At 41.0% G+C, this 26,086-nt stretch overlaps 1 protein-coding gene across 2 annotated transcripts in view; it reads right to left on the bottom strand.

Annotated features, from left to right (window-relative positions):
* The window catches only part of TMEFF2 (transmembrane protein with EGF like and two follistatin like domains 2), an 810,050-nt gene that overhangs the window by 37,743 nt on the left and 746,221 nt on the right, over nucleotides 1-26,086 (bottom strand). The window contains exons 9-10 of one of the 2 annotated variants that reach the window (XM_075831277.1): nucleotides 22,874-23,032; nucleotides 21,748-21,835 (exon numbers count right to left, since the gene is read on the bottom strand). In XM_075831277.1, the coding sequence (XP_075687392.1) occupies nucleotides 21,775-21,835; nucleotides 22,874-23,032 (220 nt within the window). In that variant the 3' untranslated portion in view covers nucleotides 21,748-21,774. The remainder of the gene's footprint in view (nucleotides 1-21,747; nucleotides 21,836-22,873; nucleotides 23,033-26,086) is intronic. The other variant, XM_075831276.1, reaches the window with a different exon arrangement.

Raw genomic sequence — 26,086 nt, 5'->3', positions numbered from 1 at the left:
GGGTCACTTCTTGGGGGGATTTGGGAGTTGTCTGAGAAGTGCATGAAACGCATTAGAGTCTCATAGCATGTTTGGGCCATGACAGCAGCAAATACAGGGGTGCTGTGGATAGCGCTGGTAGCCCAGTAGGAGCGGATAGAAGGTCTTTTTTACTATCCCCATGTTTAGGGTAATTCCCCAATTTTTTTTTATCTCATAGGCGGTTGTGGGGATCTATCCTCTGGCATAGTAAGACCTGAGATTTTGGGTGACAAATTGCCTGGCGCATAAATTTGTCTGCTGGACAATTAGTTCCAGAACCTGATCGCAATTAAAAAATTAAAAAAACTTATAGGGGGTAAAATTTGCAACATCAGCGTTAATGCTTGGAGTCGCTGTAAATGGCCAAATTTGGGGGGAGAAAGAAACTACAGGATCCCACATTGCGGGAGGGACTGCATTACTAGGCCCTGCTCCTGACCCTTCACCGGTGACAGCTGCGTCCACCACCATAGGGCTGGGGGGTCCAGTGGCAGAAGCAGAACTTGTGTCGCTTTCTGAGCCAAGTTCTGCTTCTGACACAGTATCCGTACCGCTGCCGGAACTGCTAGTGCACAGCATGGCGTACGCCTGCTCTGCAGAGAACATTTTGCGGCTTCTGCAATTCATTTTTTGTAACAATAAACTAACAAATTTGTTTTTTTTTGTTTTTGTATATATATATATATATATATATATATATATATATATACACACAACACTAACAAAAAAAATATAAAAAAATACGGTAAACCGCAGTTAATAAAAGCAACTAAAACTAAATCAGCGAAAAAAAAAAGAATTACAGAGATCGCAAGTAATTACAAGTAATCTGGGGTGATTACGGGTAATCTGGGATGTGATTACGGGTAATATAGGAGCGTGAATTTATGGTGTGTTTTTCACAGTAAAATAGCACAAGATTTATATAGTATTTCTCTCTCTCCTCTCACAGATCAACTACAGTGAGAGGAGGGAGGGAAAGAGCACAAATCCTGTGCTGTATTTTGTAAATATGGGACTATGGTCACTGTGATAGGAATATCACAGTGACCATCTGATCAGGGACCAATTATAAGGGTCCCTGATCAGTTTCTATTTACAGGCAGAATATCTGCCTCAGACGCGTGCGCCATTTTTCTTTTTTCCCCCGGCAGTTAGGGGTGGAGGGGCACGGGGGGAGGACGTGGGGGCACGATCGGTGGCAGCGGGGGCCTAACAAGTAGTTTTTTTTTATCTTCTCTCCCCTAAAATACATGGTGAGAGGAGATAAAAAAAACTAATTTACATTGGCACATACATTGTAACGGCGGTCGCCGGTATTCGTTGAATACCGGCAATCGCCAGTATGGGGACCGCAAACAGCGGTCCCCAGTCACTGCTCCAAGCCCTCAGCTACCTCCGGTAGCTGAGAGCAGGGAGCTAACCCCCCCCCCGGGTGGCGGTACTTTATTCCGATGCAGTGATGTAGAAAGTCTATTGCATCGGAATAAAGCCTGTTAGTGACTGACGTAAAAACACTATGGGGCGGTCACTAACGGGTTAAGGAGAGGAGTCGATAGGAAAGCCATGATGCAAAGGCTAGAACTACGCAGGATCTATGAGTTGAATTGTTTCGAACCTAAAGGGTTAAATCGTAAGTTTAAGATAGGCTCTCTCTTTTAGGAATTTATTCCGAGTTCGTGTGTGTGTCATATTGCTATAGATTTTAGTTTAAACATAATTGTCTTGCAATTAAGTTTTGTACTTAGCGGGTCATCCTTTATTGGATTGGACTGCTATGATGTTTGATCTATATGTATAATCTGTCTGATAAAACTGATATTTGTTTATTTTTTTTCATAGGGTATTTGTATATGCCGATACGGGTCCCTACATTGGAAAATCTGTGAAGATGGAATCCCGGACTATATTTCATTGTATTTCTTGCTATTGATGATCAATATCTCTCTGCCTTATGCTTCCGGTTAAGGGATGAATGTAAACACCGGAGGCAAAATACACCCCTTAACTGGAAGCATTCTGCCTGCATCGTCAGAGCGAGACACCATAAACTCCCATGGGAGAGAACAAGAGATTAATATACTCGTACCCTTAGAATATGAATCGGGTGTAAAACTATGGTATGCTGTAGGGAACCATATACTAGATAACTAAAAGGCCTATGAGTACAGAGATGGGTCTTCTGTAGAAACGCCACATGCAAATGGTGACGTTTTAAGAGAAGTATTGAAAGTGAGTGTTTCTCTGGACCATGTAGTCCCTTTACATTTAATGAACCCACTATCATTCTGATTGAGAGAGAGGCGGCATATTGTTAGTCAGAAAATCATGCAAATGGTGACGTTTTAAGAAACACATTAAAATTTAGCGTTTCTCTGGACTATGAAGTCCCTTTACATTTATCAATTCTTATTGAGAGGGAGGAGGCAAATTGTTAAGCAGAAAATAAGGGGGAGGGAGATAAGAGTTCTCGGGTATTCTTCCCAAGAATAACAACTCCCTAGAAAAAGGAAAAAAACTCCCTAGAAAAAGGAAAAAAAAGGAAGTTGAATAAGGATATGGACTAGGTAAAAATAAAAATATAATTCAGGGAGAGGAAATAAATCAAGTGGAGAAAAAAAAAAGGAAAGAAACGAGAGGGCAACAAGGGCCCGAGGCACCAGGAGAAAGTAATTTTTATTACTGTTTTATTGCATAATATATTTTGTTACTTTATTAACTGGTGTCTGTTTGTTCGTTTAAATCTTATTGCGTTCTGTTCACAAGACAACTCGTCCCACAAAAAAACAAAGTCTCATACAGCTACGTACGTCAGACAAAAAAAGGTATGAGTGCCGGGATGCAAAGAGGGAAATATAAAAAAATAGTTCTGTCCTCAAGGCCAAAATTGGCCCTGCCCTTAAGGGGTTAAAGTAATATCAAAAGAGGACATTGAATAGCCCAGCTGAACTCCACTGGTAAAATTTCTGCTTAGCTGGAGTTTTCCTAGAGCAGGTATCTGGTGGTAAATAATCCCGCCGGATGCAGTGTATCAGGTAGAGAAGGAAGGGAGAAAATGCCCCATCTCCACACTTCAATCCCTATTCAAACAGTGGACGATAAGTATCGCATAGCTCTTGGGAGAAGGAAAAAAAAAACACCAAAAAAAAACCTCCGCTCCCCAATAACAGCCACAAGTCATTGATATATAGAATATTTGTGAATAAGTCATCCATTACATTTCTGTTGGCAGGTTTTCCACTGTATCTCGGGTTGGAAGATCACGAGGTGGCAGTTCAGAAGCAGGATGCCGACAACGTAGTGGCGGAGTTGATGACTTATCAACTACCAACCAGTTCGGGATATAGACTGGGGTTAATGATCAGAAATCAAACAAATCTGCAAGACCCTCATAGCGACAAAAATGGAATGTTAGAGTAATTCTCTTAACAATTAGGTGGAAAGGGTGGCCTCGTCGATATGCGCCCCCGGAGTCACATATTTTAGCTAGCACTGGTTGGAGAATGCGACTCATATGAAGAATATGGGCAGATACATCAGGAAATAATTTCACTGCAGAGCTTACTAACTGGATTAAACCATGGATCCAAGCCTCTCTGAGGATCTGTTCTTTATCTGAAAAATAATGCAAGCGACAAAGAACATCCCGGGGGTTAGTTTGGTCAGAAGAGTTCATCCTTGAAACACGATGGACTCTGTCCATCATAAATGTAGCATCTATTGGTTTTTGTGTCACAGTTTAGAAAATGGTAGCAACCTGGTGCAAAAGGGCTTCCTGTGGCCCAAATTCCAGTAGTATATTGTTCCTATGGTCTCTGTTATTCTGATCGTGCACCTGAAGGGACAAATTTTGGAACTGAAGGCGAGAGGTAGCAGCTTCACTTTCCAGAGCCAAGACCCATTAATCTAATGTAGCAAGAGTGTTTTCAGCAGCAATAGTTCTGTTAGCTAGTTGGTCCACTTCACCCTTGATTTAAGATATTACCTCCTGCTGAGCCTAAGTCACTCTTAGATGGCAGTGCTTGTATTAATTCTCTAAGCAATTGCAGCTCTATATTAAGAGTCAGTTGGAACAGAGGTCAATAAATAGTAGTTACTGCCTGTGGACCCATGTATACATTTGTGAGGGGTTGGTCCCTTAGCGCTTGAGGTATAGAGGTCGTACAAAGAGAGCTGGGGCTTCCACTGCCAAAGCTGAAACATTTGTTAGGACATTGCCCCTCTCTAGCAGGTCCATCTCTCTAGGCCCTAGAGCTTGACCCTTCCATTCCTGAAATGGCAATAGTGTTATTAGTGCTAGTAATAGCAGCCACCGGAAGGTTCCCTGTTGAGAGGTATCTGTCTAGACCTTGAGTGCGGCTATGGGATGATGATATGTTAGATGAATGAGGAGGTCGAGATGGGGCACCCCTGTGTCTCCTGGACATTTCACTCTCTTACTGCACAAAGCTTACTTTAGCGTGTGCCAAGCAAGGGGTCAAAAAAGCTAGAACTGGCAACTAATATGTTGCGTATAGAGCTGGTAAATCAAAGGGTAGCGCATACTCATGCACGCAGATCAATGATGTCAGCAAATGCTGGAATGCTTAAATAATTATAATATTGTAGCTAATAACATTTATTTTTGCTTGATTATTTTCGCTTCTGTACTTTTTACAGCAGCATACTCAGCGTACTCTGATTGATAGAGTTTTTGCTCTGTTTACTAAAGTTGATCAGTATCATTCACCTAATTTAACTCACAGACACATAGCATTTTTGCGTTTATTTCTGGAGGAGGCTCAGTGGGGGTCGAGTGGAGAACAGGTGTGGATCAAATCGATTTAAAGTTAGTTAGAAATAGTGAAGTTCGGGGGTTATTTCACAGATTTACCAGCTGTTGTTTAGTAAATTTTTGGATAAATACCCCCTGATGGCTTCTAGAAAATGGGAAAGAGATATGGGTCCAATTTCTGAAGAACAATGGATAGATATTATGGAAGCTGTTCCGAATATCTCTCTTAGTGAGGCTGGGCGTCTCTCCCAATTGTATATTATCCATAGAGTATACAGGACTCCTAAATTTCTTTTTCATATTTTGGTACGGAGTGATTCGAAATGTCCCAAATGCGTGGAAGAGGGGGCTGATCATATGCATATGTTGTGGTCCTGCCCACAGGTAATCACGTACTGGACGGATGTAATGAAGGTGATTCAGGATGCCTATGGACCTATGCTGCAGGGGACTCCTTTGGAATGGGTTTTGGGGTGTATTATGGACACCAAGTTCTCTATCCTGGAGCGGGTGGCTATTGAAAGGCTGCTATATATAGCTAGAAAATGAATTGCATTACACTCGATACAAAGCGCCCCGCCGACAAGGAGCGAATTTATCGCTAAAGCGAATAAAATGATCATATTGGAAAAGGCTGTCTATGCAAAGCGTAAAACGCTAAAAAAAATTGAATCTATATGGGGACCATGGGTAGGTGTAATGAAACCTGTATTATAAAATGTATTCAGGGACTCTGTATGATAGGTAATCTCTATACGGTATGGGGATGATATATATATAGTTTTGGGATAAGGAGAAGGGGGGAACTAGAGAGGATTATATAGTTGCTTTACTTCTGTTCTGTATTGTATATGCTTGTAGATGATCAAATTACCTGATATTAGAAATATGATTTATCCCATGTATCCTGCATTTTGTGTTTAATGCTCTCGATATCTGGAACAAGTTCTACCTCATATACTATGTAATTTAGTATTTTGTGATGGTGCCTGGGGGGGGAAGGGGTAGGGAAAAAGTTTGTTTAATGTGTTTTGTATTATAAAAGTTTGAAACTTCAATAAAAATTATCTGATTTAAAAAAAGAAATAGTGAAGTTCAGTTAAGTCCAGTTCAGAGTCAAATTCGGTAGTGCAGTGAGCTCAGTGTGTTTAAAGGATTCAGAGACATACCGCTGAGTAGGGTCACAATAGATGTCTCAGACCACAGCCTTTAGGAGCTTATAATAGCTCTATGGCTTTCTTCCAGTCGCGTGTTGTAAATACATCCACACCAGCATTCAGTGTCTAGTGTCTAGCTTTTAGAGTGCTTATGCTTGACAAACAGCTTCCGGGCTGTAAACAAATATGTTCAAGGATTAAGAATCTGCGGTATATAATCTGTGGTCTCCGGTCTGCAGACTGTAATCTATGCTCTGCACTCTTCATGCCGCATTCAGCGGTCCAGGATAGTGGTAAAAACTCTATGATAGTGATAATAATTGAAGCCTGGGTCAGTGACCAATGTCCAGTAGCCAGTGTTTGTTGGTACTTGTTAGTGCTTTCAGCATAGCATAGCATTGTAATAATAGCATATAAGTAGCAAATAAGCAGCATATAAGTAGCAGCATATAGGTAGCAGCAAGTAGATAGCATCTAGTTATAAGCGGGTTACAAGAGTGACATTTCATCAACAACCACTGTAGATAAGAGGTCCATAGGTCAGCGGTCAGCAGCTTCAGCGGTCAGGTTGAATGAACAACCCTATTCAAGTCAAATCCAAATCAAAAAGCGCTATACTTAGCGTTGCAGCGGTCAGCGTTCGGCTCCCCAGCTTCCCAGTATGTGTCCAGCGTGCCCAGTATGTCTCCAAACGTGCCCAGGTTATATAATTAGTTGCATGCTGCGGTTCATGGTGTGGTTTAGTCACATGGTTTTCAGTGTCTTGGCGTCCGCATCAGTGTCTCAGTGTCTGCATCAGCTGTTGAGGACCAGGTGCTTGGAGTCTCGGAAGTCCTGCCTCCGTCTCGTCACATGCCTATGTCATCCCGCTCCCCGACCAACTCCATATTAATGCCTATGGATTTAGAATGGGACGTCATAAAAGCTCCTATAGGTGTAATTTCTAGGTGTCCCAATACATTTGTCCATATACTGCATACAGTTTATGAGAGAATTGCTAAAAATGCAGTTCTCTAAAACTTTGTTTAAGTGGCTCAATGGTGGAGCTTCACTATATTTGATCTTACAAATGTTAAATAAAGCTTGTAATGTATGTTTCCTTGTTCGGTCCATTTAAAATTGCATAAAATTTAGGAAAGTAAGTTATTTTATGTTGATTATTATTTCCTTTTTATGTCCGTATTAGGACTGCTGTATAAGAACATATTACAGATAATAAACACTTTCTTTTGTTGGCTTGACTAAATATATTTAAAATAAGTATAATAAATATAATTTGAATAAACCAGAAATCATGACCTCAAATTTTGCAATTGTTTAATTCTGAATGATTTAATCTTCCTTTCACTCTGCGGCGTAATAGTATATTTTGGTGAGCGGGTTATTCCTGCAAACTGTCATATCACTTGTAGGTGCAAGCTATATTATCCAGCTGACATCCTGCTCTAATCGCTGGGATCAGAGATAACTCCTATCCCAGCTGTCAAACCCCTTAAATGCCGGGGGTCCAATAGCAACTGCAGCACTTAGGTGGTTTTAAAGACGGAGGAGGCTCCCTCTGTTAGCCCATTGGCACCCCCTGCAACGCGATTGCGGGGTGCAAATGGTTTGCCATAGCAGGCAGAGGCCTAATAATTGGCCCACAGGTCTGCAAAGGTTTGCCATGCATGAAAGCCTATTAGGACCTACAGAAACAAAAAAAATGCTTTATAATGGGAAAGACAAAACAAAATAAAATAAAACACAGATTTGGTATTACCAAGTCTATAACGACCGGTACTATAAACAGAAAATTTTAGTTATGCCGCACGGTAAAAACAAAAAAAGCTTATAAAGCAACTCGTCTACCAAAAAAAGTAATAATTAGTAGGTCAGAAGTCACATGTACTCCAAAATGGTACCAATAAATACTACAAATCACCCAGCAAAGAATAAGCCTCTATACAGCTCCGGTGATGATAAAAAAAATAAGGTTATGACTCTCGGAATGGTGTCACAAAAACAAATAATTAAAAGAAAGGCAAAAGTAGTAAAAAAAAACTAATAATTTATAAATATTTATTTGATATTACTGTAATCATAACAACCCGCAGTATAAAAGTAACATGTGATTTATACAGCACGATGAACGCTGCAAAAAACTAAGCGGAATAAAAGACAATGACAGGATATCTGTTTTTTTCCATTACACCCAAAATAATTAATAAAAGTTGCTCTGTATATTAAATTATCATAAAATGGTGCGATTAAAAAAATACATCTCATCCCGCAACAAATAAGCCCTGATACGGCTGCAAGGACAGAAAAAAAGAAGTTATGGAATGCGGAGAAAAAGGCTGCATCCTTTACAAACAACTCTGCTTTAATTCTGCTTTTTCTGAGCCATCAAGGTGTGAACTGATCATTGTGTTTCCACACTAACCAGCTATCGCAACATCTGCACGATTGTGTCTACAAATTTGACAGCCTCAAAGCTGAAAACAAGAAAAGTAGCTGATGGCATCTTAATCGTTTGCCTGAATAAACCTGTTCACTCAGTAAGTGAGTTTAGTATCTGATAAATGGCTGCACCCTCAATTTATTGACTGTCACACAATATAAGTATTTCTAACACGATCCATACAGATTGTCATCCATCACATTAAATAAAGCACTCTTTACTATGATGTACTATGCAGTCTTACAACACATTCCTCTAAAAATTAAACTGTCAAATCAATTGTATGAATAAAAAGAGTTAAAATTGCTGAGACCCCAGGGATCGATCTACACATATCACCATGTGAAGAACGGGCACAATATATTTGTGTAATGGACATTAATCATAGCATAAAAATTAGGGATCATTATAGACTTCAGTCTAGATTGAATATGTACTGCATAGTTACTTACTATAACATTTCATTCATTGTTGTTTGTAACTAGATTTTTATTCTTAGTTTTGGTCGATTTGATTGACTTACATAGTGCTTAACATCTAAAAGATTTCAGATACAGTACAACCAAAATCAATATGTCATTAAAAGAAGATTCTTTAACATTTTAGCACATGCCTCTTATGAATTCATTTTTTTTTTAAAGTGTTTTCTTGCAAGGAAATCAAGTCCAATTTAGTTTTAGTGTGCAAACAGAATGTGCTTCTTAAGAATACATTTATTACTAAGATTAATTGAAAAGATATAATGAATAAATCAATGTCCATGTTATGTTAGCTAAGCACAGAAGGTGTGATGTTTCATGTTAATACGAAGAGCCTGAAGGCATTTATGTACAAAGTTATCAAGTGTCAGCAAGTTAAGGTTCCCTCACATTAATGTGAAAGTCTAAGCCAGTGATTTTCAATCTTAATAGAGAATGTTCACACAGTTTGGATACGCTGCGTAAAAGTACACATCGTATCCGACCTAGAACACGTAAGAAATTCCGGCCGAAAACCGCAATAAAACAGAGAAAAGTCAATACTTACCTTCACTAGCGGTGCCATAACGATGCCTGCCTCTAGTCTCTGTGCAGCTCAGCCACCTATGATGATGCTTTAGCCCCTGTGACCACTACTGTCTGTGATTGGCTGCAGCAGTCACATGAGATGAAATGCAACATTTGCTTTTTCTTACGTCTTTAAAGGGGTTTTCCCGGTAAAAGAAATATTTTTGGGGTATTTAAATGACAAACAAGGACTACTTACTTATAGTTGGATGCTATGTAGGTTAAATGTCCCATCCCACCGTTTTCTACCGGTTTCAGTTGTGGTGACGTGACCACAGAACTCTGGTCTTCAGTTTTTGGCCAATGAAGTGGGCAAGTCACTAAGAGTTTTATTTTTATTTTCCTAAACCTCTCCTCTACATTCATGCAGCCGGAACCTCTCCTACTCCCCTCTATCCATGAATCCCAAACCTCTCCTCCTGCTTTTTTCTCACTGCATGTGTCAGGACTGCATAGACACATCAGCCCTTTTTTTTTTACTGCGGTGTGACTGTGTCTAAGCAAATATTAACAGACACAGTGTTCTCACTTACATTATGGAAGTGAGATCACTGCAGAGGTTCGGGATGCAAGGATAGAGAGAAGTTGTCGGAGGGTTCGGGCTACGTGAATGTAGACTGCACAGGGAGACCGCAAGGAGGCGGCACATGCTGCTGTGACACCATGCTATGACCAGCAGGTAGTGGACCCACTGGGCTACTCCACTGGTTTGGCTTAGGGCCACCTCTAAGGGCGTTATCTAAGTAGCTTCTTTAGTCTTCACCATTTAACACCTTGACAGGAATCTGGTGTTTGCTGCGGAGGGACTACCAGGTCGCTACCTCTTGAGGTGGTCCCGGTAGAGTAAATGCTGGCCAAACAGACTAGAAACAGACACTGGCAGATGGTACCTTGAAGGATGGAAGCTGATAGCAGGTCACAGGTGGATAGCGGATAGCTGGACACAAGCAGGCAGCGGGTAACTGGACATAGGCAGATAGCGGGTAGCTGGACACAGGCAGGTTTTGTGTAGCCTAACACCGGCAGACAGCAGATCTAAATAGCGGACTGGATACAGGCTGGTAGTTGATAACCGGATACAGGTTCACCACAGATAGCAATAGCGGAATGGATACAGGCTAGTAATGGATAACCAGATACAGGTTGACCACATATATCACTAGCATACTGGACACAGGCTGGTAAAGGATAACTGGATACTGGCTGACAACAGATCGCAATAGCGGGCTGGAATCGGATGCAAACAGGAACCTTCCTAGGATAATACTAGGTTGTTCCAATGTTGCTCAGGCACCAGGTGGATAGTGGACATGCCTTATATAGACCTGGGGGCAATAGGGATTGTAAGGATATGTTCACACGCAGTGGTTTCAGACGTAATTCGGATGTTTTACGCCTCGAATTATGCCTGAAAAAACGCCCCTAATACGCCTACAAATATCTGCCCATTGCATTCAATGGGAATTATGATGTTCTGTTCCCACGAGCCTTTATTTTACACTTCGCTGTCAAAAAATGGAGAGTAAAAATACGCTCCGCAAAAAGAAGTAGCATGTCACTTCTTGAGGCGTTTTTTGGATCTGATTTTCCATTGAATACTATGAAAACGCCTCAAAAAACGTCTGAAAAGAAGCCTCAAAAGAAGCTCCAAATTTCCTTCTCAGCTTCAAAAACGCCCGAAAATCAGAGATTGTTTTCTCTGAAGTCAGCTCCGTATTTTTCAGACGTTTTATGCGTGTGAACACGGCAGCATCCGTAACGGCTGAAATTACGGGGATGTTTTCAGGAGAAAACATCCCCGTAATTTCAGCCGTAACGGCATGTGCAGGCGCTTGAACGCTGCGTCCATTACGGACGTAATTGGCGCAGCTTTTCATTGGAGTCAATGAATAACGGCTCCAATTACGCCCCAAGAAGTGACAGGTCACTTTTTTGACGCGGGCGTCTATTTACGCGCCATCTTTTGACAGCGGCGCGTAAATATACGCCTCGTGTGAACAGACAAACGTCAGCCCATTGCTTTCAATGGGCAGATGTTTGTCAACGCTATCGAGGCACATTTTTGGACGTAATTCGGGTGTTAATACGCCCGAATTACGTCCGTAAATAGGCCGTGTGAACATACCCTAAGAGTGTTTTTTTTTAAATTAGCAATGACTGGCCCTTAAAGAGACACCCAGCGCGTGCACTACAGTGAGGACGTGAGCGGACGACAACAGAAGATGCTGCGGGGCCTGGGAGAGAGGCAGGCCACTGGAGTAGGGCATGAGACCCGGCAGCAGGGACAGCCGATAGGAGCGAGACCCATTGCCGGTGCGCCAACCACCGGGGGAATTTTTAGCCCTAGTTAACAGGTGGTCGTAATCACTGACTACCAATGAACTGCGGGCACTGACGTGGTGATGTGGCTGGTGCTTAACACACCGGTACAGCGCTTCTGACCGACACAGCGTCCATCTATAAGTAAGTTGTCATCCCTTGTCATTTAAGCACTGTTAATACAATTTTTACATGGAAAACCCCTTTAACCCCTTCCCGCCGCAGCCCTTTTTCAGATTTTCATTTTAGTTTCTTCCTCCCCACATTCCAAAAGCCATAACGTCTTTATTTTTCCATCGATATAGTACTATGAGGGCTTGATTTTTGTGGGACGAGTTGTAGTTTTTTGTAGCACCATTTATTTTGCCATATAATGTACTAGGAAACGGGAAAAAAATTATTTGTGGGGTAGAAAATGGAAAAAACTGCGATTCCTCCAAGTGTAAAAAAGAAAATTTATTTTGTGTCGCCAAATTCCGAGAGCCATAACTTTTTTATTTTTCCGTCAATTAAGTGGTATGAGGGTTTATTTTTTGTGGGAGAAGCTGTAGTTTTTAATAATACTATTTTGGTGTACATGCGACTGTTTGATCACTTTTTATTTAATTTTTTTGTGGGAGATTAGGTGACCAAAAAATAGAGATTCTGGCGTTTACAGGTTTTTTTTTACGGCGTTCACCGTGTGGGTTAAATAATGATATATTATAATAGTTCAGAATTTTACGGACGCAAAAAAACAACTTTATTCAACTCATTTTTACTTTTTTTATTAGTCCCCCTAGGAGACTTCAACCAGCGATCATTAGATCTCTTGCACGATATACTGCAATACGAATGTATTGGTTTCTGACAGGCAACTATTAAGGCCTGCCGGAGGCAGCCATAGCAACCATCGCCCCCCCCCCCCCCGCAATTGCGTTGCGGGGGGTGCGATGAGCTGTTAGAGGTGGTCGCCCCCCTCTTTCTAACCATTGAAATGCTGCGGTCGTTATTGACCGCAGCATTTAGCTAGTTAAACGAGCAGGATCGCGCTCGAGCACGATGCCGCTCGTTACTCTGAAGGGTCGACTGTAACAAACAGCCGACACCCGCATCGTAGCATCGTGAGCCCACTCCATATTTCCCCTACCTGACTTTGGCGTATGGATACGTCAAATGTCGGGAAGGGGTTAACCTTCCCATTGAACTTAATGTGAAAAAACTGCAACAAAAATGCAACGACTCCACAGCATACGTAAATTGACATGCTCCGCATTTAAAAAACTGCACTGCTGGTCAATTTATGCACATTTTCTCAGGGGTTTTTTCACGGCATGTGGATGAGATATGTTCAAATCGTATTCACTTTGCTGCTACTGTAAGGGCATAATCAGACGTGGCAGAATTTTTCCCCTGCAAATGTTATTGTAAATTTTTACAGCAATTACACAATGAATCTGCATCCACATTTGCATATTTGACAGGTAATTCAGGTGTTGCGGACATCACAGTGGACTTGCCGCAGATTTCAGCCTCAAAAATGTCTAAGGCAGGCACTGCATTTAAGCTGCCACATACCCTGTGAAACACAGTAACTCGAAACCAAAGAATGGGTATGTATAAGGCAAAAACCAATAAGTCATGGAATAGCTATGTGAATATCCAAAATATATTTTATTTGATTAGAACTCTGTATGCTATGCAGAGGTTAAAAACATTTAAAAACGGCATAGAGAATGCCATGTACAAGTCAATGGGTAGGGGAGACAGACCACCATGATAAGTGGCAAACAAAGTAGTAACTCCCACTCACTCACCTAAACCCCTAGAGCAGACGTTCGAATGCCAAAGATAAAGGAACAAGGACAAAAATGTTGCATCAAAATTAGCATGAGATCAGCATGTCCTGTGTGAGAACCGTTTTAAGGGAGAGGGAGGAAAAGAAAGAGCCCCACGCGTATCGCCAACAAGTGGCTTCCTCAGGGGTTAGTTAATAACTGAGCATGTACTGCCAGATATATAGACGGATAATAGGATATTAGTTAGTGCACAGGTGTGCACTCTAGGTCGCATGGACCCTCCCTCCTGATTAGAGCAAAAAAATGCAATGAACAAACAGTCCTCCGTTCGTGCGCAGTGTGCACGCGCCAGAGCCGACACTATGTGCACCTGGCGGCGGCACGCACAGTGCGCACGGAGGGATGGTCAGCGCCATTGAAATCAATGGCAAAAGATCACTGCTAAGGCGCACGCGTCGGGACCGCGACCATGGCAACATGACGTGGAAACCCGCGCGTGCGCAGAACCAGCTCAAACTGAGCTCTGCATTGCAAAGGCTGAAATCTGCAGTGAAAATTCTCTGCTTCTCCGCCAGCGTATTTTCCGCAACGGCTCTTTCCGCAATGTCTGCACTAAGTTACCTAAAAAAGTATAGAAACCAATAGCTGCTGTGGTTTCTAACTGTGGACTGTTCGCAGCGGAATTCAACAGCAATTTCACCACGTCTGAACATGCCCTAATACACTGCAGATTTTCTGCAATTAAATTTGTGGTGGAAAATCCACCAAATGTACACATACGCTTGCTATGAGTGAACCCTTTGAAAAAATTCACTTTTAGGAATCCCCTCTTCCATTTACGCCTCAAAAAAACCTTGGTATAGTTTCAAGCATAAAGCATTCTATTATCTAAGATTTGTTTACTGCTTTGTTAATAATTTTGCCATCTCTACTTTAAGGGTAAAATCGCACACAGAGTTTTGATGCAGTTTTTTGGTGCAGTTTTTTGGTGCAGTTTTTTTTACCAAAGCCAGAAGTGGATCTAAAGGAAGTAAAAGGTGTATAGAATTCTTTGTTGTCCACTCCTGTGTTTGTCTCAAAAAATTTAGCCAAAGATTGCATCAAAACTCTGTGTGTGTTCCTGGCCTAAAGAGAATGTGTCATCAGAAATTAGCTTATTGTTAAAATCAAGTTTTTATGTTGCAGTTTTCACACTGGCCACTGAGTCTTACAATAGACTGCCACTTCCTGTTCTATAGAGATCACTTCTCAGCAGTCATCTCCCCTGCAGGATGGATGACAATAGTTACATAGTTGATAAGGTTGAAAAAGAAACATGTCCATCAAGTCCAACCTATAATCCTACCGTGTTAATCCAGAGGAAGGCAAATCCCCCATGAGGTTGATGCCAATTTCCTCATTAGGGGATACTCTAAATATGGATATCAGAATAAATCTCTGGATCAACATCCCATCTTCAGAATCTTGTACTCCTGTAATATTATATTTTTAAGAAAGGCATCAAGTCCCTTCTAGAACTTGTTCAAAGAATCACCAATCACAACATCCTGTGGCAGAGAGTTCCACAGTCTCGCTGCTCTCACAGTAAAGAATCCCCATCTGCGATGTTGATGAAACTTTTTCTCCTCTAGACGTATAAAAGGTTTAACCTATATATAGATAACACATAATCCACCCTTGAGAAAAGATGATGGACACAGTTCCCCTCCTATCCATTCGTGCACAATGACCTCTGCACAGGTCAAAGAGCATGCATAGAAATGTCTCCTATAGAAATCAATGGTCCAGACTATTGTCTCTTAGGGTCCATGTGACTGCTGTAAAGCTTTTAACAGCAATTTTGGCAAGATGGTTGCCCCCCATAATCATGAACAGGAAATAGAATTAAAAAAATCTACAATAAGTTGTCATCACTTGTCATTTAAGCACTGTTAATAAAATTTTTACACAGAAAACCCCTTTAACCTTCCCATTGAACTCAATGGGGAAAAACCGCAACAAAAATGCAACAGCATAAATTGACATTAGAATTTTACTAGAATTTTTTTTCAGGACTAGATCCTTAAGAGAGAAGTGTAATTTAAACCTTCTGCCAGGCTTAGACTATTGAAAATTCGCTGTAATATCCACATCAAAACTGCTTGTTATAAATCCGTTATAAATCCGCAGCAGATTAGAACATGTTTTAGATTTACGAATCTGCACCATGCTCTCAAACCCATCAGAATGAGATTTCATCCACATGCCTTGTACTGTAATTTCTTTTTACATTTTTATTTTTTTAAAAATCTTTTTATTCATAGAAAAAGAAGCAAACAAATAAAACAATGTACAATGGAAAGTGATAAGTAGTCTTGTGTGCAGACTATCAATCCGGAATCTAATACAGACTATGCAAAGACATTATAACATAAAAGCATTAATACAATATAATAAAAACAGTGGGGAATGAAGGTGAATAAGGGAAAAAGGTGGGATTGGTGGGGAAGAGGTCCAGTGGAAGAGTGGTAAGGTCGTATGTGTGAGGTTAAGAACCTATCCATAGAGTCAGGTCAGTCCAATAAATAATACAAGTCGTCAGTCAGATGAAATGCGTGTGAAAGAGCATGGCATGGCATTTGTCTAAGGTAAGGTAGAGCCAGGCAGTTCTTAGTTGGAGTTCGGAGTCAAAGAGCGGAAATCTCTCCAATGTTGCCATAGTGTAAGTAATTTCTCATGGGTGCCTAATTCCCAACTGGCAACCAGTTCTTCCAGACAATATAGTTGTTCTACCTTATCAAACCACATGGCCATTGAGTGGGCTTCTGTGAATTTCTAATTTATTGGAGTGAGCAGTTTAGCTGCTGTGAGGAGTTAGGTAACCAAGTCATTACTTTTTGGGAAGAATGGAGGAGAAGGGGACCAGAGGAGAATCAGGGCTTGTGTGAAGTTGAGCATTTTCCCGCAGATCTCACAGATTGTTAGATCGATATCCGACCAAAATGATTGGATCTGAGAACATGGCAACCAGATATGGGAACGCATGCCTGGTTGTGATTGACAGCGCCATAAGGTATTATCAGAAAAAAGTCCATGTTTAAACAAGAACACTTGAGGTCTTTACAAGAGAAGAGTTTAAAGGAGTTCTCCTGTCTCCTCACACAACAAAATAATCCATGAGAGTGGGACATGAAGTAGGAAGATTCTTGCTGAATGAAGGTGGTCTACAATTCCTTTTCCCATTCTAGGAGGCATTTAGGTTTATCTGGTGTTTCTACAGATAAAAGAGAGTTATGGGATCTGTAGAGGAGTTTAGATGGCAGTTTTGGAAGAAGAGACATTTCCAACTCTTGCGCGCCGCGGAAGGTAGGAGATTTGCTACTGAACCTAAGACAGATGGCAGAGAAATCTTGCAAGTGCATAGCCGGCATCCTTGAAGCTGCCAACAAATCTGCATTGGTGTGAAACAAAGGATAATCTGGGTGGTAGATATTTTATACAGGTCTCTAAAAGGCATATATGAGGGGGTCGAATGAATTTATTTTCCAAAAAACTGGTATAAAGCTGATTGACATTAAAGAAGGAAAACTGAGCTTGTCTGTCTGCTTGCTGAGCAGGGCAAGAATGTGGACAGTTGCGGTCATGAGCGGGCTCAATTTATTAGAGGGGGTAGGTGGTACATCAGATTTTCAGAGAAGGATACGATTATCTAAGCCAAGTAGCTACAATTTAATTTCTATGTGAGGTGGCAGTTGAGAGTGGGTATTAGAGACCAGACTACCCTTTTTTTCTAGGTGATTTGCTTTATAGTATTTGTCTAGATCAGGAAGGGAGAATCAGACTTAGGCTATTTTGCATTTTAGTTGTTGGTAGGAGATATTGGCTGCTTTACTATTTTAGAGGAATTTGGTGAAAAGTCTTTTAATTTTATGAAAAAGACCAATGGTACATCTACGGGCATGAACTGGTATGGTCTGCAATAGATTTAGGAATCGGGGAACTACTTAGGTTTTAACATAATTTGTCCTGTTAATCCAAGAGACAAAGGGGAGAAAGATTTTGGTCAGAAAATAACAAGCTTTGGAGAATTGGGGAGCATAATTTTTCTCACACAGTGAGTTCAGGACTGGTGTAATATATGTTCCAAAGTATTTGATCGTGTCCACCATCCATAAGAAAGGGGAGTCCATATGCTGAGATGTTGATGACCTCTGATTTGTTAGTTTATTTTAAAATCTGACACTTGACCATATTGGTTAAATATATAGAGTAATTTCTGCATTTCTTTTTAGATTTTTGATGTAGACTTTGCAGAACGGAAATGATGATTTTCTGCACCATTTTTGCAGCGTTACTGCAGCATAATCTGCACATGTTTTGTATGGATTTTGCTGCAAGTTTCACCTCTACTACATTGAAAAGGATGAAATCTGCAGCCTGCTCTGATTTTCGTCCACAAAATGAGCCGCATCATGTTAATGAGATTTGTTCAAATCTTATCCACATGGCTGGGACTGTAATCTGCTGCGGATTTTCTGAACAGATATTCTACATGGAAAACCCTCAGCATTTCTTTCTATGCACACTGCTTAAAAAAAAACAAAAAAACATATAATGGGTTTAGTTTTGAAAGTTCACTTTGTTATAGGATTTTTTCCAGGCTGTATCAGTGACACTGTATAGGCTTAAGATGTTAAAATGATAAAAACACCTTATCGTTTTTCGTCTTTGGTTTAAAGAGGCTCTGTCACCAGCTTTTGCAACCCCTATCTCCTATTGCAGCAGATCGGCGCTGCAATGTAGATAAGAGTAAAGTTTTTTTTTTTTAGATCACGCTGTGACGTCACTTCCCCAGGTCCTGCATCGTGTCGGACGAGCGAGGACACATCGGCACCAGAGGCTACATTTGATTCTGCAGCAGCATCAGCGTTTGCAGGTAAGTCGATGTAGCTACTTACCTGCAAACGCTGATGCTGCTGCTGAATCAACTGTAGCATCTGGTGCCGATGTGTCCTCGCTCGTCCGACACGATGCAGGACCTGGGGCAGGAAGTGAGTGACGACACAGCGTGATCTCTCGAGAACACGCTGTGTCTGTGCACTGCCAGAAGCTGGGCGTTGTGAAGAGAAGTGGATGATGCCGATTCGTCAGCATCATACACTTCTATTCACAACGCCCAGCTAGTAAAATAAGTAAAAACGCCTAGATGTACACACACAATACACGCCCACTTGTACATAACTTTAAACACGCCCAGTTGTACTTTAGAAAGCCTCATTTGCATAAATATAAAAATGGTCATAACTTGGCCAAAAATGCTCGTTTATAGAAAAAAAAAACTTTACTTTTATATACATTGCAGCGCCGATCTGCTGCAATAGGAGATAGGGGTTGCAAAATCTGGTGACAGAGCCTCTTTAAAGAAAAATGCGACAGGTTGACCCCAGAAGAAAACAGCTGTCCGTCCTGGCGACATTTTATTCAACGAAGACTGGACCGCAGAATCTGTGTAGCTTGGACAACATGTTAATTTCAAAACAAAGGAACCGAGATCCAAGAATGCAGCAGAATCAGTAAGATGAGTTTATTGAAATTCTTACTATTTTCACATTTTTAGCCTATACAGCCTCATTATAGCAACAAACACAATCCATTTAATACTGAAGAGTGATTTGCAGTCTTTATATATATCACAAATGATCTCTTTTGCCTTTTATCCACATCATCACCTGGAGCATGGCAGTGAAAATGGTGGCCATATGGGAATATTTCTGTGATTTATATTTATTTTTTAACAAGCCTTTTTCGCTTCATATACTATAGTAAACCTTTTTCAGATTATTCATTTAATGTAACCAGCTGAACCATTCCTTGCTCTTAGATTTCCTTTTGGAATGAGTACTCAGAGCTTCTTCTTGCTTAAACAGTTTTATAGCAATTTTGTTCCTATTCATAGAAGAACACTAATAAAAGACATTTATAGTATAATATAATGAAGGTTAAACCCATAAAGCATGGGTAAACGCATGGCATTTAAGACCTTTCGCATTAAAAATATTTATGCTGCTCTTTTTTCAAAATCCAGCCACATTAGTAACAAAAGACATAGCGTTCACCAATAAGACTGCAATGCCACCTACTTGCTGAGGGCTGATGTGTGGAATTGCAATCTCAAAATTATCAGCTTCCAAAAGAGACACATTGTTAGATAACTGCCTCTACTTAAAGCACACATATAACCCAGAGACAGAAAGAGAGAAAGGGATGCTACAAATAGACATAAACAATGCAAAATTACAATTTAGTGACTAGTATACAATAAACACAAGACCTTTGATTTTGGCAAAAAAAATTAATATATATATATTTTTTTCTGCATCTATGTGTAAAACTCTCCAGCTTATCTGTACCTGCACTCTTAACTAGCCATACATCCCAATTCACCTAGACTTTATTAAACCATACAAAGAGCCTCTCTATCTCTCTAGAGGTCCCAGCGTGTCTGTGCATTACATGGATTTCAACGGGCACCATATTAAACTTAATTTCCCCTGTGGTGGTGATGTAGGGGAAACATTAACACTTGCTGCCAGGTTCACCCACAAATTACAGTTGATTGCTGGAGGCTCCAGCAGCATGAAAAACTTTTGGGAAAATCTAACTAAAAGGATTCTGCAAAGTGGACAACCCCTTTAATGTCATAAGCTATGCATGAATGTATTTAGGAATATTCTCTGAATAACACCCACTTAAAGGGAGTCTGTCACCAGGAATGTACCTATCAAACTAGCATCAGGGAATTATAGAGAAGGCTAACGTTTATTACCTTTTCCACATGGGTGCCTCCTTTGCAGAGAAAATTGTTTTATTCAGTATATGCAAATGAGCATTTTGGAGCAACGAGGGCATCACCGTTGCTCCAAAATGTTAAAGAGGCTCTGTCACCAGATTTTGCAGCCCCTATCTGCTATTGCAGCAGATCGGCGCTGCAATGTAGATTACAGTAACGTTTTTATTTTTAAAAAACGAGCATTTTTGGCCAAGATATGACCATTTTCGTATTTATGCAAATGAGGCTTGCAAAAGTACAACTGGGCGTGTTGAAAAGTAAAAGTACAACTGGGCGTGTATTATGTGCGTACATCGGGGCGTGTTTACTACTTTTACTAGCTGGGCTTTCTGATGAGAAGTATCATCCACTTCTCTTCAGAACGCCCAGCTTCTGGCAGTGCAGATCTGTGACGTCACTCACAGGTCCTGCATCGTGTCGGCACCAGAGGCTACAGTTGATTCTACAGCAGCATCAGCGTTTGCAGGTAAGTAGCTACATCGACTTACCTGCAAACGCCGATGCTGCTGCAGAATCATCTGTAGCCTCTGGTGCCGACACGATGCAGGACCTGTGAGTGACGTCACAGATCTGCACTGCCAGAAGCTGGGCGTTGTGAAGAGAAGTGGATGATACTTCTATACACAACGCCCAGCTAGTAAAAGTAGTAAACACGCCCCGATGTACGCACATAATACACGCCCAGTTGTACTTTTACTTTTCAACACGCCCAGTTGTACTTTTGCAAGCCTCATTTGCATAAATACGAAAATGGTCATAACTTGGCCAAAAATGCTCGTTTTTTAAAAATAAAAACGTTACTGTAATCTACATTGCAGCGCCTATCTGCTGCAATAGCAGATAGGGGCTGCAAAATCTGGTGACAGAGCCTCTTTAAGTCTTCTTTTCCCAGTACAACCCCTCCCCCTTCTTTCATTGATTGACAGGGGCCAGGCAGTCTAATAGACTAATTCACGCCTGGCCCCATAATCTCCTGATCGCGCGCGGATCTGCTTCATAATCAGTGCATGCGCATTACACCCTTGACGTATCACTGGCCTAATCGGCAGTACTGCACATGCTATGAAGACTATGAAGCAGAGCTACATGTGTGTTCAGGAGACTACACAGTCATGCATGACCCCGTAGCACCGCAGCCCAGTGGTTAGCACTGTTGCCTTGCAGCACTGTAGTCCTGGGCTCAAATCCAACCAAGGACACAAATCTGCATGGAGTTTGTTGTATTTTCTCCCCATGTTTGCATGGGTTTCCTCCCACAACCACATACCAAGAGGGAATTTAGAATGTGAGCCCTAATGGGGACAGTAAGTGTGGAGCTCTGTACAGCGCTGCAGAATATGTTGGCACTATATAAGCAACAGAAATAAATAAACAATTAGAGACCTGATAGAAGGTAATATAACTGCAGAATCAGGCTACACGAGGCTTGCTTTTTCCTGTTACCATGGAGATGCATACGTTTACATAGGAGCTGCAGAGACCAAACAATAGGAAATGTTTGATTAATAACTTTTTGCACAGTTGCTTCTATTTTTAATGTTAGATGCAATGGAGCAATTAAAAAAAAAATTTGGTTTTCAAAGCTGGTCCTAGATTTTAACACCAACTATTGCCATTTTATTGCCATATGTAAGGAAATGGCCGGACACAACATGGAATGGTTGGGGGAGGCAGACATGACCAGGGTTGCAGTCAAGGAAGGAAGGGGTCAAAAGTTCAGGTGTAGAGAGGGAGGAGGGAAAAGGGGGTGGCCTTGAGGGGGCGAGGTTATGGAGGGCATATAAGGGGTGAGCTCCGGGTTTGCGCCATTCCTATGGGAAAAAACGGCTATCCCTTGTCCCGCCCTCCCTCCCTTATGTTATGTATTATGTTTTTCACTTTATGGATTTCGGTATTGCTGGTGTTTTTTCTTTTACAGGGGACGGCTGTTGGTGACCTGTAAAGGTGGAGTCACGGTGGCGTTGTGGCGGATTGGGGGCCCTTGGAGTTGGTGGTAATTTGAAGTGGGGGATTCATTAGAGGTATGGCCCCTAACAAGTAGATAATTGCTCATGGGTATGGGCGTATTCTGGCCTCCTGCTGGGTGGTGTCCCGGGGAGTGGTTTTTCATACTTGGCAAGCCAACTGCTGATTAGAAAAGTGCCCCTGAGCCTGTGGGAGACGGCTGGGGGTAAGTAGCTATACAGGTGGGCAGTTTGGCGCCAAAGTTTTGTAGCTCCAAGGACTTTCCTTTCCTAGTGATGTTATTTATAAAGATCTGTTGTATGTTCATGTAAATATGTTAATAAAATGGCTGCTGTGGCCGAATTTTTCCAACCCACTGTCTCGTGTGTTTTACTTGGAGGGGTAATGGAATAAGGTGGGGCCATGGGGTTAAATGGGGTTTGACCAAAAAAAAGGAGGAGGTTAGGTAGAAAGTAGTTTAGAAGTGAACGAGCTCTGTAATCCCGTGGTCATGTGCTTCTCCCATTTTTTGTCATGATATTAGTGCAATCAAAATATTACTAACCTTGTTATGCAAAGAACTACAACGCAGATTATGGCAATCTGAATGGTACCAATCACTGCTGCTATTAAGACATACTGGAAACGTACAGGGCCTGGAACTACGTATAATACATTAAAGTCCTTCTTTTCACACTTCGATCCACTGTATCCTGCATCACATCTACAAAGAAAAACACAACTATTAGCAAATACATTCATACTATTCACAGGAAATATGCTTTGTTATTTATAATACAAACATACAATGATATTTGTTTTTATTTATTTGCAGGATTAATAGCTGGACTGTTTGTAATAATTTAGGAAATTGCTTTTAAAATATTTTTTATTGTAAGGGTATGTTCACACGCAGTGTTGAAAACGTCTAAGACGTTTTTTGTGCCACTCGCAATTTTCGCTGCATTTTTTACGGCCGTTTTTGGAGCTTTTTTTCAATGGAGTCTATGGAAAATGGTTCCAAAAACGTCCTGCATATCTTTTTCGCGGCCGTTTATTTACGCGTAAAAAAAACGCAGTGAAAAACGCTCCGTCGGAACAGAACGCCGTTTTCCCATTGAAATCAATGGACAGATGTTTGGAGGCATTCTGCTTCCGATTTTTCGGCCCTTTTTTCGGGCATTTACTGCAAATAGGCCGTGTGAACATACCCTAAGGCTTTTGGGATAGGTGTCATTCTATAATCATGACCTATATGAAAATATAAAAAGATGCTGCATACTGTAGCGACCTTTAGAAAAAAAAAAGTGATCATGTTCAGTTTGCATTCAGAGAGCATTGAGCACCTGATTTAAGGAGCTTGTCAAGGATTCTGGACAGATCATGTTATAGCCTGTAAACTGCAGCATATGAACAGTCGACCCAGGGGCATAGCTAGGAAAGACTAGAAAACTTATGACTGGGCTCCCCCTCTCCCACTAGATAGTACCACACACCCACCTCTTTGTAGATAGTGCCACACACCCACCCCCTTGTAGATAGTGCCACAAACCAACCCCCTTGTAGATAGTGCCACACAACCCTCGTTATAGATTGTGCCATACAGACCCCCTTTGCAGATAGTGTCACACACCCCCTCCTTGCACATGGTGCCACACAGCCCCCTTGTAGATAGTTCTCCCAAACAAAAATAAAAAAAATTGTACTTACCTCGTTTCGTTCTCACGACGAACAGAGCTTGACCACAGCCTCCTCAGCAGCCTATGAGATGCCGAGATGGAATCCTTGCATAGGCCAGTACAATCCAGTAATGTCATTGCGCCGACCTGCGCAAGGATACTGTCCCAGCGCCTTGTAGGCTGCAGACTTAACGTGGCCTCTAGCCTAGTGCGTGGAAGTGCAGGGAGCTATCTCCCTGCTCCGTCAAAGTATTCAATTGCATCTGCGTCCTAAGGTTGCAGATACAAGTGAATGTGGCAGTCGCCCGGGGCTCCAGATGGCTTGTGCTAGCGGCTCATAAATGTTATGAACCAGGCCGGGCGGCACGGGCCTTCTCATGCCGCGGGCCCCATAGCAGCCGCTATGGCTGCTATAGCGGTAGTTCCGCCACCGAGGGACCTAATGTTACCATGGACTGCTGGACGCAATATCTTCATCAAGTCAAACAGGTTTGCTGCAGGGGTAAATCAATGAGTAAGTCTCTTCTATTGTCAGTTGCTGTTATTTTATTTTATTCATGTGATCCCAGAAAGTAAAGCTGTTGGGACTCCTTGGTTCAGCTCAATGGATCTCAACTGATCAATGATTTTTTAAGGATGCTGTTGCTGTTGGTACAGTAGAGATCTAAGGGATTCCCTTCTATCTCTTCAGTGAGAAATTGGGTCAAAATGAAGTAGACCATATAGTATAATTATTATTATTATCATTATTAGCAACTTGATTTTTAGAAGTTATACAGAACTAATAAAGCTTTCCATTTAATTGTATTGAATTTTGTTCTATATAATATTTGTTTGGATCATAGTTTCACAAATAAACAAGGATAAGTGCAATACACTCAGTAGAATAATGCAAATGTTAATTCTGTAGTTTTAACCTTACTGTATGCTTTTGTTTCATGAAGTAGATTTCATAGCAGTAATTAAATTATATCCATATTTGCTTTCCTCCTTCAATTATTAAGAAAACACAAGATCAGTTTGAAAGGATCTTTTCTATAAAAACTTACTGCCCTTGAAACTGCCAAAACAGAAATGACATTGATTGGATGTCATAATGGCAGCCAAGTTCCTGTGCATTGTGAGACATTACCACAGATATAGAAAAGCCTAAGGTTTTTAATCTTCCTGAATGCAATCTGCCTGAAACAAATGGAGGCATCATAAATCATTTTTGTTAATTTGAACATTTAATTTCCCAGCTGGGAAATTGAAGGTAGGAGGGCATAGGAGTCTTATTTGTTTTTAACTTGGTTTTCACATTTTAATGAAAAAAATTCTATCCAGCTATAGTGTATTAAGACGAGTGACTATGTACTAAACGCACATGATGTATATAAGCTAAACAGATAGAGAAACATGGGTCCTGAATGTAGAAAATTTCATATTGAGAAGAAATTTAAACCTGCAAATGCTTAGCGTTGTGAAACAAAATGAAATTTAAAAAAATGTGGAAATGTTTTACTTTTTTTCTTTTTTTTTTAAATAAATCATAATGGTGCACTTGCAAAATTCCACATCAAGATTTATACAAAGAAAAAAATAGCATATATATGCTATACACAATACAACTAAGTAATTTACACACCAAACCCAACCTACCCACCCACCCTTATCCCATATGACAGCAGCGTCCAGGGAGACAGGGCGGAAGGGAGCGCAAGAAAGTAAAATAAAAACAGCTAAAAAACAGTATCCCATTACTAGTCTATCCCATATTTTAGCATAATCATCAAAGAGTCATTATCCACTTGGTTAATCCAAGGATTCCAAATTTTAAAAAAGGGCTATAATTTGCGCCTATGGATGTATGTCAATTTTTAAGGCCAGGCAGTCAATAGCGTTTTTCCAGGCTGCAAAGGAGAGGGTCAATACGTTCTTCCAGTAACTAGTCAGTAATTTCCTTGAAGCAAATAAGATTCTAGAAATCACAATTTTTAGAAAGAAATCGGAGATATCAAGATAAAATCCATAACTAATTCCCAGTATCTTTGTAGTCTAGAGCAACGCCAGAACAGATGAGTGAAACCCCCATATGACAGACCGCACTTATAGCATGT

This window comes from Rhinoderma darwinii, chromosome 6 (assembly GCF_050947455.1).
Source record: "Rhinoderma darwinii isolate aRhiDar2 chromosome 6, aRhiDar2.hap1, whole genome shotgun sequence".
Classification (NCBI taxonomy): domain Eukaryota; kingdom Metazoa; phylum Chordata; class Amphibia; order Anura; family Rhinodermatidae; genus Rhinoderma; species Rhinoderma darwinii.
This window is presented reverse-complemented; position numbering and strand designations above follow the sequence as displayed.